Source organism: Stenella coeruleoalba (assembly GCF_951394435.1).
Source record: "Stenella coeruleoalba genome assembly, chromosome: 19".
Classification (NCBI taxonomy): domain Eukaryota; kingdom Metazoa; phylum Chordata; class Mammalia; order Artiodactyla; family Delphinidae; genus Stenella; species Stenella coeruleoalba.
The window spans coordinates 47,428,300-47,448,699 of NC_137165.1; the positions used below are offsets into that span (position 1 = coordinate 47,428,300).

Below are 20,400 nucleotides of genomic sequence, written 5' to 3' on the forward strand. Positions count from 1 at the left end.
ATACTTTTAGCAAAGGAAATCTGCTGATGCAAATTAAACATATATACAAGCCCAAAGACTGTGTAGAAAAATCAAAACAGTATAACAAATGTGCATTCTACTACTTGGATTATTGAAAGCAAAATAGCTGTAATATGTATATTTTACTGAGTAGCAGAAGCTTGTCAAATACTCGTAGAAAAGCAGCTTTTGAAACTCAGTATAAGAATGCATGTTTTTCCAAAAATTACTTTTGAAACACTAAAGCTCTGTAGTTGATAAAACCATAAAATGTCTATGTATTTATATGGTGATAGAAACTGCAAAAGGCTTTATACTATTAAATACATATATGAAATTAACATATTCCTGGCCTGAGGATTCCCACAAAATTTACCTTTTTTGTACAATCTGGCAATGCCAACATCTACAGAAAATATGTTAACCAACCAACCACTGTTTCATTAGAAACCGCACCAAATCCAATGTCAAAAACATTACTTTATTTTTCTAGGATGAAATGTCCTATTACGTACAAAAAGAACTGCTGTTTAAATTTGCCACAATCTCTTAAAAACATAGCAATCTATTGCCTACAGGTAGGAAAGTTCTTGCTGCAACAAGTTTTAAATGATTAAGCCCATCTATATCTATATATATATATATGAATAAATAGTACAGAAATACTGTGACATGATGAGATGCAGAATAATTTTATAATTCATTAAAATGTAGGATTCTTTCATCAGCACAGTGCATACAATATGTAACATTTTTTAAAAGTTAAAGGACAAAATAACCTATATTTGACTACTTCCATGTTAGTATTTTAAGCAAAAACTGTTTCCATGTTTTCAATATTGAGCAATTAGTCTCTTTAGTTTGTAAGCATAAGTTTAAGTGATATTTTTATGTACAAAAAGGAATGGGCTTCATTAGATAAAATTAACCCAGAATAACTTGTACACCTGAGCCTGTAAGAAGAAAGAACTGGGAACTGTTAGCAACGTCTTTCTTTTAAGAAACTACGGTCCGGGAAAGGTTTTGCATAGCAGGGTGATATTAAACAGAAAGAAACTTTTAAAAAACAATAATGGGATAAATTCCAGAACTTGGTAGGACAAAGCTAATACGAATTAGTGCAAAATCTAGTAACATTTTTGCAAAGCTGCATAAACCAACTATGGCAGATCTCACAGAAGCTATTATTACAATGAAGAAATACAACATGTAAGATTAGAACACTGAAAGGAAAAACATGCAAAATACGCCTTCCTCTGCTGCTTCCATTTTTTTCCCCTACCGCTTACACTACTTCTTCTTATGTGGGAAAAAAAACCCAAAAAAACTCAACCAACAAACAAATACAAAAAGGATGAAGTCATTTTAAAAAATACCCTTCATAAAATACAAGCAGTGGCCTGTAACTGATAATTTGCCTGGTATCATATAACATACAGATGAAGGCGATGTGTATTTTGTCACATTACCTTTTTATTAGTCCGATCAATTGATGCAACAGGATTAGCACCCCTGAATATTTTTCTTCGATGTGATGACAGTGGGCTGGGAATTATAAAATGAAGGACCACTACTACCCTGGAGAAATCCAGGTACAATCAGATCCTTCTGCCTTTTATTTATTTACCTTGCAGCCCTCCCTTTCCCCTCAATGGCTTACAGAGAATCATTAGCGCATATTCAAAGACACCGTCTGTGGGAGAAAAATTATCTCCATTTATTTTGTTTCATATACATCCATAATTGAATTTTAATACAAAAAGAAAAAAAATTAGAATCTGACAAATGTTTACAAACAAGATACCTTCAAATAGATTTTACTCATTTTAACCTGGTGCAGAGTAAATGACAAATTGTACTGTTATATTCAAGGCAACAGAGTCTGTAGTCCAGGACCACTAGCCCAACCTTTATGCAAGCTTAATTTTTATCTACTATGAACAATAAACTCATTGTTGATTCCCAGTTGTGTGTGTGTGCACATGTGTACATAGCAGCTCCTTTCATAGAAAGAAAAGACATCTAGAGGTCGTCTTGTACTTTTACCTACAGGAATCATGATAAGATACAGAATGGATTACATGTAACCGGGCTGGATTTTATAAGAAAAAATAATTAGCTGACAAATGAGGGCAGCAATAAAAAAGCGTCTTTTTTGCAACAATAAATAAATACAGTTGAAAGTTTTCTGTGAGACTCTAAACCAGCTTCTTCACTGAAGAGCAGACGTGGCATTTCCATGGAGTTACACTTGACCCCATATTATCTTTTTTTCTTTCTTTCTTTCTTTTTTTTTTTCTTCAATAAACAAAGTTTTCCCGCTTCTGCCACAATAGTAAAACCATTTGATCTTGACAAGATAATGGTGTCGTTGACTTTGCTTTTCCCTTGTCCGTTGGACAAAATTGGCCAAGAATATAATTGGACTGTTATGACCAATAAAAACGAAGTTTAGGTCAAGTCTTGTCAGGATAACCTGACTAAAAACATCTGGCTCCTTAATTTAAAACAGTTCAACCAGATTCTTGCTGTGTTTTATGTTAGGTTAACACGCTGAACTTTAAGAAGCTGTAGACTGCAGTTTGTTGTTATGAGACCTACAGAATACAGAAAAAAGGGAACAATTAAGCACCCTTCATTTTTGAAAACAGTGATGCTTTATGCGGATGCCAAGGTCAGTCTGTCTGGGGAAAGCAGCCATGTTCTTTCATTCACCCTTGGCAAGCAAATATATGAGAACAAGTAAGAAATTTTTACCCTATAAAATTAAAAATTTTCATTGTACACTAAACGTGGTAATTCATTGGAAAAAGCCAATATTAAAAGAAAGAAATATAAATATATATACATATATATATATATATATCCAATACAACATTTTTAGCCAAAGGAACAAATAGAGACATTTACAGAAGCATTACCATTGTGGTAGAAGGTGTGTGTGTGTGTGTGTGTGTGTGTGTGTGTGTGTACGTACGCACACATTTATTTACATTGAGTTGGGGAATATGAAGGAAAAAAATATTAAAAGGAGAAAAATAACAGTATTAAAATCACATTTTTCTATTAAATTTCAGAAAGTGTCCTTTCTAGTTTCACAGTTTTATTAACAACTTTTGTTAGTAAACCAAGTTACTGTACAGTTATCAAGTATGTTCTATTGCAATAGTGTATATAAATACAGTCTTCTCGGAGTTTACAATTCTTAAATACATTGTTCAACATGGCTGCTAGAATAAATTGTTTACTACTATACATCTTTTTTTAAACATTAAAAAATTATATTAACTCATCTGAACTCTGGGGGGCAATTTTGAATTAGGTAATCAAGTGGTACAATAAAAGAGTGACCCCAACATCCAGTTCTGATTCCAGTTAAAAATTCAGACTAAAGATATCACAATCTGTAAGAAAAGAAAGAACATGGATGATATAAATGATGAATTATAACAAAGAACAGTTATGAAAATAATGCTGGAGATCACAAATTAAAAATGGGGAAAGTACGGCAAAGGAAACCCTGGAAATCCATAAAAAATAGTATTTCAGTGACTGGCTACATATATGTTTCATTCTGCCCTAAATCTGGAAATCAACAAAAATCCCCTAATATCTCTTCACATATCATATTATTTACATCAGCAGACTTCAGCAAACTTCTCAGTTGGCTCCCATGTTCTTTAATAAAAATTACATAAGCCAGGATATAATAAAAAGCTACATGAAACCACCAAATGGCAAGCTCTCCCGAGCGGCCCCTTCACCATGCAGACCCCGCCTCTGGGCCTCCTCTCCTTCCCCCAGTCCCTTGGTTTTGCAGCAGGCCCACCTCAGCAGCTGCCGCCACCATCCCCCTCTGCGTCCTGCCTGCAAGCCTGGCAGCAGGGTGGGATTCAAATCCCCCAGCTTCCACTTCCACCAAAGGCTAAAGCCTTTTCAGCTGAAAGAAGCAGTTCTAGAAATTTAACTGGAGTAATGACTACACGAGGCACGAAGCAGGAAGCAAAAGAGCACGGAGGGCTTGTACGAAGCTGTGGTCCTCGGTCCTATCTTCACTCACCCTGAAAACCAGGCTCTCCAGGATGAGTTACCTGGAACTTTCAGTTCTTAGGTAGGTAGATTTCTTACACTGCTATTTCTTATTTTATCAACTTTATATTGTTTAAATCCTGCTATGGCAAACGAGAACTGAACTCGTGGAACCATTTTCCCTCCTCCCTTCTTGAGTACAAGTTCTATTTCTCCGTAATTTAAAATTAAATCTTTCCATGCTTTGTCTGCAGACATTCCAAAAGTTGAAAATCAATGTACTGTTTACATGACTATGTAAATATTTTTCTCTGTAGCACCTAATCTTTTGCTAGGAGGGCATTCTTAGTAACCTATACAACTTTTTGCCTTTCATGGAGTTTCTAATTGACTTTCATTCCCCCCTTACATTCTTAAGTTATCTAATGTATGAATCAATTTTTCCCCTCCAGACGCATCCCTCTTGGGAGTGCTCCATTCTCCTGCTCCAATTTGAACTGCCTGCTGCATGGGCCTGCTGTACAAATGTCACTCTGGGTCAGAGTCGTTCTCTTTGCTTTCTTGAAATTCAAGGTCTTTTGTTTTCTTGACTTGCTTCTTTATTTTGCTAGTGCACATCTTAAAATAACTTGCTAAGAAAGTATGCAAGGAAAAGAAGCCCTTTCTGATCCTTATATGACTTGAAAATGTACTTATGCTGCCTCTATGTTTGACTGGCTAGACACAGACTTCATGTTTCCTCAAACTTTTGGATTTATTCTTCCATAATCCTCTAGCATTCCATGTTGCTACAGAAAAGTCTGATACCAGTCTAATTCCTGTTAATTTATAAGTTGTTTTATCCTCTTTACAAGCTTTCAGAAGAGCTTCTTCCATCCTTAGCCTCTCTGGAGGTTTTACAGTGATGCATATGTGCGGTGGACCTTTTCCCACTTGTCCAGACTGGCTTAGACGTTTGTTTATCCACTCCACTCCACGACCCCGGCCCCGGCCCCAGTCCATCTCCCTATCCCACAGGAACAAGAGCTCCGTGGAGAGCGGGAACTTGGTTTGATCTGCTGCTATAGTCAATTCTGACACACAGCCGGGGCTCAATAACCATTTTTTGAATGAATAGTTTTGCTTGGATTTGAAGTTGTGTGCCTCTCACTGGTTTGGAAATATTTCTTATATTAAAGTAGTCTTTTGATAATTTCCTCTCCTCTGTCTTCTCTGTTCTTTCTTTCTGGAATTTCCATGAAATGAATACTGGATACTTTATAACATTTTTTTCTTTCCTATTTTTCATCCCCTTGTCGTTTTGCTCTTTCCACTGAGAGTTCCTTGATTTTAACTTTCAATGTGTGCAATAAGTTTAAAAAAATTTCCAGTTACTCTTTTTCTCAGATTGTTCTTTATTTCTAATATCCTGTTCACTATTTTGCAGATGCAGTATCTTCTAAAATTTCTCTCAGGACATGACTTAGAGGCTTGTTTTGTTTTTTTAAAGCTCTCTCTTGTTCTCTCTGGAATCTATTTTTCGGTTACACCTTGACCTTTTTCTCCTTTACACTGCAGGCTTTCCTTACCTATCCGTCCGTCCCTGTCTGTTCCCACTTATGAAAAGTAAGTTAACAGCCTAGAGATGGGTGCCTGGAGAACACTGTGTGTGTGTGTGTGTGGCTTACTGACTGGCAGGCTTTGCTTTAGATCAGAGTTTTCAGTCTCAACACAACTGACATTTTGGAGTTGGATAATTCTTTGCTTTAAGGCTATCCTACGCACTGTGGGACGTTTAGCACCATCTCTGGCCTCTACTGATTAGATGCCAGTACCACTAACCACCTCCAAGTGTGACAAACAGCAATGTCTCTAGGCATCGCTAAATATCCCTTACGGGGTGGGGGTGAGTAAATTATCCTGTTGAGAGCCCCAGCGTTAGAATGAGGGAGCTGATCCTTCAGAGATCAGGGGATTTTCCTCTGGGTCCATTCTCTTCTGTCTACTCTAGTTCTCTGCAGACGGTTTATTCTCCTTCTTTGGAGAAGAACCCTGTGTTCTTCCAGTTCTTTGGGCATCCTACGCAGGCTGCACACTGGGGTTAAAGGAGGGTGTGACCAGCCCAGATTTAGATCTTCAGTTAACCGCTCTCTCCTCCTACTCTCTAGAGCCTTCGATTCTATTTCAGAGTCTCCGTGTTGGAGGCTGTCTGGGGTCCTACTGGTCGGCGGGAGCCCGCGAGGAGTCATCTGGCTGCACGTGCCCGCCTTCACCGGTGAGCCGCCTTCCATCTGCTGTCCCTCACAATCTGCTGAAATCTCATCAGCTAACTAACTTCTACCATATTCCTTTCACCACTCTGAGTTTACCCCTCTTTATTCCTTTATTATTATTTTCCTGGGGACTCTGTCATATTAAGTAAGTCCTCTTCCATTTTAAGTTTTACAGCTAACGGGTTAACAGATAGGCAACGATAAAAATGGGAAAGTTTTAGAGATTCTGTGAAGTCTCTCGGTTGGTGGTCTACACAGCCTGCCTGCCCACCAGCTTTCCTTCCCTCCTTGCCTATAGTTTTTGACTCCTTCGCTGAGAAGGTGATTGGATACTTCAGTTGTGCTTGTCCTTCACTTTTAGTTTACGCAAACTGACTCTGAAGTACAGTTCTTGATCTACCTTGTTACAGGAGAGGGAGAGAAAATACCCTGAAGATTTTCCTCCGAGAAAAACGACTAGGTAGAGCACTGAGTCTTATGCTTTGGTATGCAGAGTCCCGTGGGAGTTCATTAGGTAATACAGATGCCCAGACCCCAGCCCAGCCAAGATCTACCCAATCTGACTAGGGAGGATCAAGCTTGCGGGCTGGAGGATGGGGGATGGTGAACAATGAATCTCAGGGCTACAGAGCGGTGGCAGCTCTCAAAGAAAAGGGAAACAGGCTTCCGTTGAAAGGAAGAAAGTCATGGGCTTGGGGAGGAGCAGGTGCGGAAGGTCAGAAACAGAAGGCGCGAAGGTCACAGTACCTGAATAGCATGCAAAGCTGCTCAATGTTTTTATGCTACGAGAGGTTCAAAGAAAAGGTCTGTGGACTTGGATTAAAGTTTAGTTTTGTCCACAGATAAAATCCATTAGAATAAAACAATTTATGATTTCAAAGATACAGCAAACGCAAATGAAAGAGAAAGCGCTTAAATCCCCACTTGGTGGTCTTCCCCTTACTCTACCCTACAGAACAGTCTTTTTTTTTAAACATTATTTTGTTGAATTCTACCAGTCTTTGAGCATTTCACCTACTATATGCTGTGTTGAGTATTAGTCTCATAGTTTTAAAAAACTATTTTTTTGGCTGCGCGGCTTGCGGGATCTTAGTTGCCTGACCAGGGATCGAACCGCGGCCCCCTACAGTGAAAGCGTGGAGTCCTAACCGCTGGACCGCCAGGGAAGTCCCAGGACAGTCATTTTTATACTTCTGTAAACTCAGTGAGAGCAAGAACTCTTACTACTACTATCTTTGTATGTGCCCCATGGCATTTAAGACAGCATCTTACATTCTGTAAGCATCTGATAAATGCTTTTTGAATTTTAAAAAGTGACTATAATTTTAAGCAGATCATAAACAAACCCAGCAATTTCTCGTTAGGAGCTGAATTAGTTCAGAGCGCTGAACACATCTGCTTACCTGCTGGCCTTGAATCCTTTCAATTTCTGTACAAAGAATGATTCAAGAACTTCTGCACACTGGTAAAAAGGAGAATCACTTGGATTGTAGTAACGACAATTATCAAAAATTTTGGTCATATCTGCTACAAATTCTGTCAGCTTTTCATAATATCTTCTTTGTACTCTTTCTTCCATGGTGGCGAGGTCTTAAAAACAAAATGTAAAAGATTTTCAAAGCTTTAAGGTTGTTCCAGTGTGGATACTGCCTGCAGTTCTGACAAATAAGAATACATAACATCTTGCCCAAGCAGTCCTGGAACCAGGCTGGTTTACCAGTGAAGACTACATAGCAATTCTTGAAGAAAACAGCAGCACTTTTCCAATTTTGTTTTTGATTCGGGGTCTAAAAGATAAATCTTGGCTACCGTTAAGAAGGGTCTTTTACTTTCAATAAACTACAGAGAATAGCTCTTTATTCAACTGGTTTGAAACAAAGCAAACACTACACCAACATGAATACGTAGCTAAGTATAACACATTTTCACATGCAAACAATTGATTAAATACCTTACATGTACAAAGAGAAGGAGTCCAGAATTAAGAATAAAATCTCTGTGGTTTTGTGATCCTTCTATTAGACTTTAATAATATAATTTTGTTTCCTTTTAAATTTTTATTGTTACCTTTTATTGGTGACAAGTGATCCTGACTTACCGATTATGTTGGTAATGATATAAAGTGTCTACTTAAAATAAACTTAAGGGAAAAATATTAGCTGATATGAATAAAAATAGCAGTATGTAATAGTAGAGGTAGTGTGCAGAATTGGAAAAAATTACTAGGGTGGTACACAGGTAACTGCTGTGGAATACTGAGCTAAATCCACCCAAAGTAACAGTAACAGTAACACCCAAAGTAACACAACTGTCTCCCAGGAGACAGTTGTGCTTGAAGGAAAATTCCATATACAACATGACATAAAAACCTGGGAGAGTAAAAGGTCAGTGATCTCAAATCAATCTAGGATTCATAGATAACACAATTCCTAACTAAATCTCAATAATTATTTTAGAATTTGAGAAAATAATTTTAAAGTACATTCAAAAAATAAAAGTGTAGGAATATCTAAGAAACATTTGAAAAATAAAAGGGAGAAAATTTAATCTATGAGACATTAAAAAAAATTACAGGGACTTCCCTGGTGGCGTAGTGGTTAAGAATCCGCCTGCCAATGCAGGGGACATGGGTTCGAGCCCTGGTCCGGGAAGATCCCACAGCCTGTGGAGCAACGAAGCCCATGTGCCACAACTACTGAGCCTGCGTGCCTAAAGCCCACAGGTCTGCAACAAGAGAAGCCACCGCAATGAGAAGCCCGCGCACCGCAATGAAGACCCAATGCAACCAAAAATAAATAAATAAAATAAATTTATATAAAAAAATTTATAAAGCTGTGATAACAAAACGTGTGGCATTGCACAACATGATACAAACATTAATGGAACTGAATTCAAAACAGGAACAGACATAACTGTATTCAGCGTAAGAATTTCACCTATGTTGAGGATGTCATTTCAAATAAGCAGAGACAGGAAGAATTCATTAATAAATTGGGTTGAGGCAACTGCCTACCTATATCTGAAGAAAAATTCTACCTCACACTATATGCCAAAGTAATCCGAGGTGAATTAAAATTTAAGGACAAAAATGAATGTAGTTAATCACTGAATTGTGCGTATAAAAGTAGTTAAAAATGGCAATTTTATGTTATACATATAATATTTTAACACACAAACACATCTTTGATAGTTCCAGTTTACGCAGGTAGGGGAAAAACGTGTAAACAAGAACAACTGCAAAAATGTACCCAGCCTGATTAAATTCCGAACAAGACTTGGGCGCATCCATTCTGTGTAGGTCACATAAGCTGTACAGGTAGGCAGAAAGCTTAACACAGCCCGCCCGAATATCACCATATTCAGACTTAAGTTCTGGGCACTTCCTGACTAACTGTAATAAAGTATGTGAGTAGTGTTTGGACATTTAATGATTTCAACTTAATTAGTATCCCTTAAAAAAAAAAAAGTACTAGGAGAACATACACGTAAGTATTTATATATCTGGGGTAGGGAAAAAGGCTAAAAATACAACTCTAAAGGTAGAATTCATAATGATTAATAGATCTGAATTAAAAAAATGTTAAAAACTATCACATGACCAAAAAATTGCCATAAAACATTAAAATATCCTTAGTTTATAAATAACCCTTAAGTAACACTGACAACAGTATGAATATATCAAGAGCAAAATGGCAAAATACATAAATAGGGAACTCATGCAGAAGTACAAACAGTAATAAGCACATCACTAGTTACTGAAGACAGGCAAAGCCAAAGAGTCACTTCCTTTGCCCAAATTAGCAGAAATTAAAAATTAAATAACATCAGCCTATTAACAGGGGCTACCTCTAAAGGTGGATGAAAGTGGTGGTAAATTTTACATTTTACTCCCTATATCTCTGTAACATCTGCATTTATACATCAAACATATTCTTTCGAAATAAGTATTTACAAAGAAAACTTTTTCTCCTCGAAAGAATGATAATGCTCAGGGTTTTCAAGTGTGCAGAGAAAAGGGTACAGATATATGCTATCAGTGGAAACTGGTTCAATCTGCTGAAGTGCAATTTGAAAATACTTACCAAAAGCCTAAAAAGTATACACACCCTTTGGCACAGAAATTCTATTTCTAGAAATTTTTCCTAAGAAAACAAACAAGAACAGGGCAGATGCACAAGGATGTTCACAGAAGTGTCATTTATAGCAGCAAAAACTGCAGACAGCCAAAAAATCCATTATGGAGGGGTGATTAAATAAATTACCTTAACGTCATACAATTAAAAACGATGTAGGGGGGACGTCCCTGGTGGTGCAGTGGTTAAGAATCTGCCTGCCAATGCAGGGGACAGGGGTTCAAGCCCTGGTCCGGAAGACCCCACATGCCACTGAGCACCTACGCCCGTGTGCCACAACTACTGAGCCTGTGCTCTAGAGCCCATGAGCCACAACTACTGACCCCCATGCCACAACTACTGAAGCCCACGCGCCTAAAGCCCGTGCTCCGCAACGAGATGCCACCGCAATGAGAAGCCTGCACACCGCAACAAAGAGTAGCCCTGCTCACCGCAACTAGAGAAAGCCCACGCACAGCAATGAAGACCCAACGCAGCCAAAAGTAAAATAAATTTATAATCAATCACGTTAGTAACTTTCCAGACATTTGCTATGCATCTCTAAACACATGTACATACCCTTAGAAAACATACAACTGTTTACTGCTTAAAACCCAGGGATTGCTCTGTAACTTTCCTATTTCTTTCAACAGTATGCTTGGGAGACCTGTATTATCTGTATGTACATACCCACATAAAATGCTGTTTATCTTGGTGGTATTAAAAAAAGAAAAGAAAAAGACAGGAAAACATTCTAGCTCTTCAAGAAAAGAATTTTGGCTAAATAAGTTAAGGCATATTCAATTTACAGACTATACAAAGCCATTAATATCATGTTATTGAAGATTAATGACACAGGAAAATGACTGCCAGACACAAACATTTACTATATGATCTCAATATTAAAAAAAAAAAAAAAAGTTTTCAATTTTTACACACACACACAGACACACACACACAAACACACCAAAATGTGATAGCATTCAGTGAGAAAAAGATCAAAAGTGCATTTATCTTTTCTTACTTTTTTTATTTCTTAAATTTTCTATAATCAAGTTATTTTTAGAAGCAAAAGACATCTATTTATTTAAATAAACACCCCAGGTACTTTCTCAAAGGAGATTATTCAAATCTGAAATGTGTACAATGATTAATTCCTTCTATCTTAGACATGAGGAGGATAGAGGTAACGGCTACTTAACGTATTTATGGTTTTTCTTCCCGAAGATAAGCCCTCATTTATCTCTTCTTCATGTTTCTGCATCTTTGAAGTTGCCGTCAATACAACCCCTGTCTTTTTTTTTTCTTAAAAACCTGTTTGAACTTTAATTCCTTTAATTTTTTCCTTTTATTTTTAAACTGAGGTATAATTGACATTGAACACTGTGGTACCTTTATGTATACAATGCGATGATTTTTTTTTTTAATTTATATATTTTTGGCTGTGTTGGGTCTTCGTTGTTGTGGGGGCTTTCTCTAGTTGCAGTGAGTGGGGGCTACTCTTCGTTGCGGTACACGGGCTTCTCATTGCGGTGGCTCCTCTTGTTGCGGAGCACGGGCTCTAGGCACACGGGTTTCAGTAGTTGCAGCATGCAGGCTCAATAGTTGTGGCACACGGGCTTAGTTGCTCCGCGGCATGTGGGATCTTCCCGGACCAGGGATCGAACCCATGTCCCCTGCATTGGCAGGCGGATTCTTAACCACTGCGTCACCAGGGAAGTCCCAATGGGATGATTTGATGTTTGTATATATTGAGAAATGATCACCACAATACTTTTATTTAACATCCGTCACCGCATATAGTTACAAACTTTTTTTTTTTTGGTGATGAGAACTTTTAAGATCCACTCTCCTGGCAACTTTCAAATATACAATAAAACCATACCCATTTAAAAAATGCTTAGCTGGCCGTTTGGAATATTTTCATCAGCTAGAGCTAATTTTGGGGCAGTTTTGGAAGCTTTTAGCTATGTTTTAATTTCTATAACTTCTTTCGTAGATAAAGTATTTTTAATATAATCACCGGTAGCTGTTCATCTTAATACAGTAAATCCCCTACATATGAATGAGTTCCGTTCCGAGAGCACGTTCGTAAGTCTGACAAAGTTAGCCCAGGTACCCAACTAACACAATCAGCTATATAGTACTGTACTATAATACGTTTGTAATACTTTTCAAACAAATACTACACAGAAAACATTTTTAATCTTACAGTACAGTATAGTACTGTATACTTGAAAAGTATACAGTAGTACCAGCCACATCACCGATGCTTTTACACTTGCTTCCAGACATCCTGGGCTTGAAATAAAGATACTGTACTACTGTACTCTATACAGTACTGTACAGTAAAGTACACAAAAGCACAACCACTTGTAGAGGATGCACACATGTGACAATGTACACCAGACACGTGAACTAACTTACATGACTGGACATGCGAATGCACGTTCGCATTTTCGAAAGTTCGCAACTTGAAGGTTTGTTATGTAGGGGACTTACTGTACAGTTACTTGTAGCTGTTATTTAGTACCACTTTTATTTTCTGGGCAATGAGGCTATATTCTCTTGAATTTCTACCTTTGCTCTCCTTCAGGAAAAGATGAAGAAGAGGTGACAGGAAAGAGGAGAGGCTCACAAGGACCCCAATCCGTTCACCGATTTCACTCATTATACAGTAGAGAATACTCTGCTCATCCTTTGATTTAGCTACTCCTCTACTGATGGCTATTTATTTCATTTTCAGTATTTCTGCAATTATGAACACTGCTGTGATGAACAACATACCTGTGCACATGTAAATCCTAAGAGATGCAACTGCTGGGTCCAAAGGTACACACACTTGAACTTTAATACGTGCTCCCAGTTTATCCTACAAATGACCGTATACCAGTTTGGACTCTCACCAGTCTTGCTCAGCATATGTTCATGATATATCAATTTTTTGGATGATAAATGAAGTAGCTGCTGAGACTTCTGAAAAAACTCCATGTTCAACTCAAGCACTTACCCATAGGTTCCTTAATCACACCGTAATAATCTGGCGCATCATTAGGATCCACTGGTTCAAGGAAAGGCCAGGCCATCTTATGGGCCTATAATGAAAAAAAAAAAAAGGCATCATACTGTCAGGTTATTGTCAGGTGGAAATGACAATTTCACTTAAGTTTCCCATTTGAGTTCTTGCATCCATCGACCTTTAAACTGGAAGAGTCAGTTTTAAACTTGAGACATGAAATTATTTATACTTAGATGATTTTTGCTGTAGTCACAGATTATCTCAGACGAGCATGCTCTGTAATAACGGTTCTCAAAGAGAGGTCTGGAACCTCGGCCTGGAGCGGGGATGGTGGAGCACTAGCTTAGGGGTCAAGGAATCTGTACTCTGGTCCCTTCACGATGACCTGCCAACTGAGCGATGTTGGCACTGCAATCACACCAATTAAACTGGAGTGGGATGGGTTCCAAGTGTGGAATGGTCACCTCTGCAGGCTAATGATGTGGCAGAGGTGTGACGGTGATGTTAAATAACATTTAACCACATATTGAGACTATTGTTCTCGTTTCAGTTCTTTCAACGCTTCTAATTATGATTACAACAGGAGGAAGTGTCAATCTAGCACTCCTATGCCTGGAATACATCTCTAATGCTTGCTAATCTTAGAAGCCACCCCCACCTTCCTTCTTGTTTTTAATAAGGGAGGGAAGGCTTTGGCTCAGAGCCTTAGATAAGCATTTGTATCTCACTAGAATTTAATCAAATTGCTTTTCAATCAATGGTGGTAAGATAGTTTTCTTTAAAAATAAAATTTAGGTTAAAAATAATGAGTCATTTTAAACATGAGCATTAGCTAAACAACAACAGTCGGCACAGGACGGACTGAAGTCTGTGGAGCACTTCAGCTGGGAGTCACTAAATAGTCAGGTGCTCTAAGATTGTAAAGGTCAAACCCCAGGCGTGTTTCCAAGGTCACGCTGATTGATTTCATCTTTAAATGCTGCACAGAGCGTGGTTTCTCACCTGTAAAGAACGCAGCACCCTCTTCAAACCCTCATAATCTTTCTCTGTTAGCGGCGTGAGCACTGTCATGGCATCCTCTGTTGACTGGCACTGTGGACAGACATACTCGTCAATGAGTTCTGCCTCACTTTGCAAGATGCCAACGCAGCGCCCATGGTACCAATTCTGACACCGATCACAGCCAATATAAAATCTGCAAGATCCGAAATGGAAATGTGAATTCAAAACAGATGGGATCACATTACTTATAATTTACTTTAAAAAGTAATAAAACATGCATTGAATATATTCTAACCCTGGGATATAAAAAAGTTTTAGTATTATAATTGTTTTAATACTTTTGAAGATTGACATTCCAATGAGTTACTTTAGTATTTCTGATGTTACGAACAAGCATTAAAGGTTTAAGAACACTGTCAAAATTGGAGAACCAATATGAAGAAAAATGTAAGACATTTAATTGACTTCAAAGCTCAAAACAAAATAAAGACAAAAATCTTTCAACTAATACCATATCAAATGGGAAGCTGATATTGGCCACCCAACTGGGAGTTCAAAATCCTAAAAGCTGTTTAACAGAGTCTCGGAGCTTGTACCCAAATTAGTGTTTTTCTAACCTGCAATAAAGCACCATTTCAAAACACTGATAAAGTCCAAACAAGTCAGGCCATTTTAATCTCATTAATTTCTATGTTACATATTGAAGAATCAAGTCTACCATTAAACCACATTTTCCCCAATGCATCTCAAACATTCACTGTGAAGCAACATAAATTTTGAAGGGGAGGTAAAGAGGGAAGAAGAGAAAAAAAAATTGGAAAAGAATTTGTAATGTAAGTGTATAATATATGCAGAAAAATACCTTGCTTTTTATTTTAAAACAAATAAGTAACCAGTCAGAGCAATTTGGCTTCCTAAATTATTAAATATGATGCTCTTATCAGAACTCACTGTGACTCATCATAAGGTGTTCTGCAGATACAGTACAATTCCTCACTGTTGCCCTCTTGTGCCCGTTTACAATCATTACAGATGTACACATCCATTTTCTTAGCCTCCTTTTCTGTGATGCCAACACATTCTCCATGATACCAGTTAGTACAAAGATCACAGCCAATATAGAACCTAAAAGCATTCACAATGAAAATGACAATGTAATTGTCATTTTGAGCTGCATGGTACGTAAGTCTGTCTTCCCTGTCCTGATTCACGTTCTTACAGGATAACTTTCTGCAATGAGTCAGCTAAACATTCTGAATCCAACCATTCTAACCCTGACAAACTACAGCATCTGATGCTATATCAAGTGTGGGGACATAGAGTCGCTCACATCTATTTCAACAAATACACTGTTTAGTGAAATGTGGGTCTTTAAAAACACACTGGAATTTGAAAAAATAAACAACACGCTGATGGTAATGTCTCCCTCTTAATGAATGTGTGTAAAACTGTAACAGGCACAAAAACCAAAGCCAAAGAATCAAAGACTTACATCTGTCAAACCTATGCCACAGAAGCCATTTCAAAATCAGGGCTATTTCTTAGATAGGTTTGAAAATGTATCTCACGATTTAAATTTGAAAACAAAGCAAAGCGCAAACACCAAGTAGAAGTTACACTACAAGGAACATGCAGGAGGTCAGCCAGTTGTAGAAGAAAAATGGTCAAAACATGGTATGAAGAAGAAAACTAAAAAAGGTACATGTAGTAATTCAGTTTCTACCAAGTTTTCTAAGTAAATATTGGAATTTAATCTAATTTTAACAGACTATGACATGGGCCAGTTTTTCAGTTAGTAGAATGTGTGTGACAATGTGGAGTGGCCAGTTTAATTAGCTGGTGAAGAACTACTTCAATTCAAAAACAGGGACACACGGAGTGGAGAGTGATGTAAGGATAGTTAATCTAAAACCACAAGATGGGGCTGTATGAGTGTATAACCGTGGGTTATCAGTTAATTAATCCTCAAGTCTTTTGTAATGTAAGATCCCAAACGGTAAAGTGAAAAGCATCTCTATGACAAACACACAGTGTTTCAAAGTGTTGACGAATGCTCCGGAGGAACGCCTTGTCAAAGTCATGGCAAGAATAAGCGTGAATTGCAGGGAACCAGACTGGCCTTGCTGATACCATTGGTTCTACCAAGGTGTTTCTTGGCAGATTCGCCTACAGGAATCGAAATAGTCCTCAAGCTTCCACCTAACCTGCTTTTGAACGTAAAGGAATAATGGTTGTGTGGTGTATCCTATTGCCACTAACTTTTTTCTTTTGAATTATGACTCCCGCATGATTTTCACTGCCGCACGTGGAGGCCTTCAGGGCGTTTTGGTATGTTGCCTTCACCAGGTGGTGGGCTGTGTGTTCTGGAAGTGAGTTCAGGACTTGAATTTCAGGTTTTAGTCACTCTCACTAGATTCCCAAAGGAGCCTACTTTGGAACAAGAGATCACTAAATACTCCTTAAAAACCACTAACTCTTCCCAACTAGAATAGGGAATGAATGAAGCCGGTATACTGAAATGTGAATAATGAAAAACTAAAAAATATGAAATATCCCCAAAATAATGAGGCAAACTCAATAGAATGAGCATACGTACACGTGTGCTGCATTTTATGCAATTTAGGTGTTAAAAAAAGTTGTGTGTGAAATGAATTTCTATGATCTGAATATTTTAAATAGGCCAAAATGTCTTGTTATTTAAGGAAATTCCATAAGCAGATCTTTCTGTAAAGAAAGAAAATCTTTTGTAAAGAAAGTAAATTTACAAAAATTGCATTGGACTTGTACTGGACTAAGGGGAAAATCAATCAATAGGGTTCTACTTTTAATATCATGTCTAATTTCTCATAAAGTAAGACAATGAAAAGTGCAGATGCCTACACTGATCTGTGTTTGATTCAACACATAGCTAAATCTACCAACAAAAAGTTTTGATTTAGCACTTGCAAACAGACTGTAATTTAAATAGCACCACTAAAGCAGCTTCAATGTTACAGCTTAAACATCATTAAACAATTTTATTTTATAAATTGATTAGGCATCCACTTACAGTAGACATTAAGCATTCCTAATTCTAAATGATCATACTTTTTTATCACAATCAAATAAACTTTTGGGTACTGTAAAATTAACACTGTGGTTAATTTTGGCTTTATAAACTCGGCCTGCATTTGAATGTTGAAAATGGAAGCTAAATACCTAGCTAAGTGATAATAATGATAGGAAAAAAAAAAGTGTAACCATGTTTATGGATTACTGTCTCTAAAATCTTGTATATATCACCAAATACAAGTTACAACTGTCAAAAGCAGCTTCCAGCTGCCATGCTTATCAAATTTTTGAGTGTAGTACTTGAGGAATGAGTGAAAGAATCACTTTTTGTATTTTTCTGACTTTTGTCCCCAATAAGAAAGTGGGAACTTTGACAAAAATAATATTAGGTTACAGTATTCTAATACAAAATCCATAGAATTACTTAAAATTACATGATAAAAATCCAAAACCACTCAAACTCAAAAGCCCCTTGGCACCATTCGTGTGTAGGTCGTCTTTAGGATTGGATGTAATCGTGGGGTTGGGAAGATTCCAGAACAGATGATCTCAACTTTGGGCGGTGACAGTAATACACCTTTCTCCAGACAGCATTACTAATTGATCTGGAGTTGATCCAGAGAGAAGAGGAGACAGCAAAGGAGCAACAGAAAGCTTATCTGACAGAAAATATGATGAAGGACAAACACGAATCATGAACACGTGGAAAAAGAACCAAACTTTTATTCTAGTGTCAACGTTAAAAATATCAGCTGCAAAACCACAGATGAAATATTATTACCCTTATTTTTAACTGTTTTTATTTACATTGCTACTGATATACTCATTTTCTTCAAAACTGGAAACTGAGCTAAACTTTTAAGAAAATAAACTAGAGCTCAAAAAGATCTACTCACTTAGATTCATCGTAAGGCGTTTTACAAATACAGTAAAGCTTTGTGTCCTTCTTCGTTTCCTTTGAGGTAGTAGAGATCATTTTCTTCTTCTTCGACTTGGAGCTTGAGTCTCTTTCCTCTTCTCGCTTCCTCTTCTGGGAAGCCACAGGCAGCGTGGCCGTGGCCGTGGCCGTGGCCGTGGCTAGGGGGCCCGAGTGCTGTGGCGGGGGTGGAGGTGGCGGGGAAGGTGGAGGGGCTGGAGGTGCCGGTGCTGCAGCGGGGGAGGTGGCAGCGACAGCTGTGGCCTGCATCATGTCTTTTTCCTTCTTAATTTTCAGGTCCCTCTTGAGCTCTTCCTGTTGTCAATCAAAGAATATAAGACCATCAACTGACTTATGTAACGTTCTGGCCAGAGGACGTTACATCACCTCCCTTGTCTGAGTAGCTCCACAGTTCACTCTAAAGTGAGGGAGTCTTGTTAACTCCAAACAAGAGGGTTCTTACTACACCTTAAACCCAATTAAAACAACTAGAAATAGAAGATGAAGATTACACAACAACTAGAAAACTGCTAGCTCTCTTCAAAGGAGGTCTGACAGAAAGATGAGCAAGTGTGTAGAAAGAACGGCCCCTCCCGCATGCCAGGGTCCTGCCCTGGTCATTGCAGTCATCACTCAGGACATGATTTCAAGTGTCCTCGCTCGCTGGCTGCTTTCTTCCGGCAAATCTCCTCGTGTCTCCTTAGAGTGAGTCTCGACATGAACTGGACGTGATACTCCAGATGTGGCCTGACCAGCCCAGAGCAAAGTAAGACAGATGTGCCTTATTTACTGTGCTCCTGTGGCTAGAATTTAAGACTGCAAGGAGAGCTATTTTCTCAATACAAATTTTGCATAAATTAAAATACTTTTTCCCATGTGAGGTATTTTACAGACACACCTCTGCTACCTAGTGCTACAACTTATTCTGAGAAATGATGATGAAAGAACTTTTATTTCCCTTGGACTTCCCTGGTGGTGCAGTGGCTAAGAATCTGCCTGTCAATGCAGGGCACATGGGTTTGAGCCCTGACCCAGGAAGATCCCACATGCCACGGAGCAACTAAGCCCGTGCGCCACAACTACTGAGCCTGCGCTCTAGAGCCCGCGAGCCACAACTACTGAAGCCCATGTGCCTAGAGCCCGAGCTCTGCAACAAGAGAAGCCACCGCAACGAGAAGCCTGCGCACTGCAACGAAGAGTAGCCCCTGCTCGCTGCAACTAGAGAAAGCCCACGTGCAGCGACAATGACCCAACACAGCCAAAAGTAAATAATAAAAAAAAAAAAAAGAAAAAAGAACTTTTATTTCCTTAGAGAAAAATCACTGTGATTGGCATTCATGAACACGCTTGGTGTAATTAAACCAGAGCTATGACCAAGTTTTTAAACATCAAAAAAATTCTAACAAATAAACCAGAATGATCCTGGTTTAATGAACCTTTTTCCTCTATCTGGAGTCTAAATAGTCTTATAACTGAGAATATATGCTGTGTGACAATTCTACAGTCCTTCTCTATTTAAAAACAAAGTCTGAACTTTTTCCTAGGGAAGAAAGTAAATCTTGAGTTTCATATTCCTAATAGTATGATGTGTTTATAGCCTAAAGAGATGGATTTTAGGAAAATCAAGATCGTCAAGACAGTGTAGTAGGTACATACTTTGACATACCTCTTCAAGAACATTCCCATGGTAGTAAGATATAAAAAAGAGAAAACTGAAAAGACAGCCATGCTTGAATAAGATATAAATGTCTCTATGGAACGGAAACACAAAACCATGACCAGGGCTAAAACTGCAGGCCTCCTGGGCTCCAGATTCAGAACTGGGAAGTGCAGGCTCCCTGCTGGATGTTAAAGGCTGGCTGTGCTACACTAGGCTTCTGGAGGAAGGAAACAAAAACAAAACTCCTCTCACTTAAAATTCCAAATGCAAAATCAAATGAAAAACAATAAAAACATGTAATGTAAAAAAAAAAAAAGAAAAAAAAAGAAAAAAAAAGAAAAAGCAACCAACAAAAATCA

At 38.1% G+C, this 20,400-nt stretch overlaps 1 protein-coding gene across 16 annotated transcripts in view; it reads right to left on the minus strand.

The window, feature by feature from the left end:
* Positions 1 to 462: 462 nt before the first annotated feature.
* The window catches only part of BPTF (bromodomain PHD finger transcription factor), a 141,644-nt gene continuing 121,706 nt past the window's right edge, over positions 463 to 20,400 (minus strand). For 9 of the 16 annotated variants that reach the window (XM_079904277.1, XM_079904288.1, XM_079904289.1 and 6 more), the window contains 6 exons: positions 18,362 to 18,696; positions 15,366 to 15,539; positions 14,415 to 14,607; positions 13,404 to 13,488; positions 7,685 to 7,871; positions 463 to 2,597 (listed from right to left, as the gene is read on the minus strand). In XM_079904277.1, the coding sequence (XP_079760403.1) occupies positions 2,561 to 2,597; positions 7,685 to 7,871; positions 13,404 to 13,488; positions 14,415 to 14,607; positions 15,366 to 15,539; positions 18,362 to 18,696 (1,011 nt within the window). In that variant the 3' untranslated portion in view covers positions 463 to 2,560. Of the gene's footprint in view, positions 2,598 to 2,652; positions 3,405 to 7,684; positions 7,872 to 13,403; positions 13,489 to 14,414; positions 14,608 to 15,365; positions 15,540 to 18,361; positions 18,697 to 20,400 lie in introns of those variants that run through there. The other 7 variants (XM_079904280.1, XM_079904291.1, XM_079904287.1 and 4 more) reach the window with 3 other exon arrangements.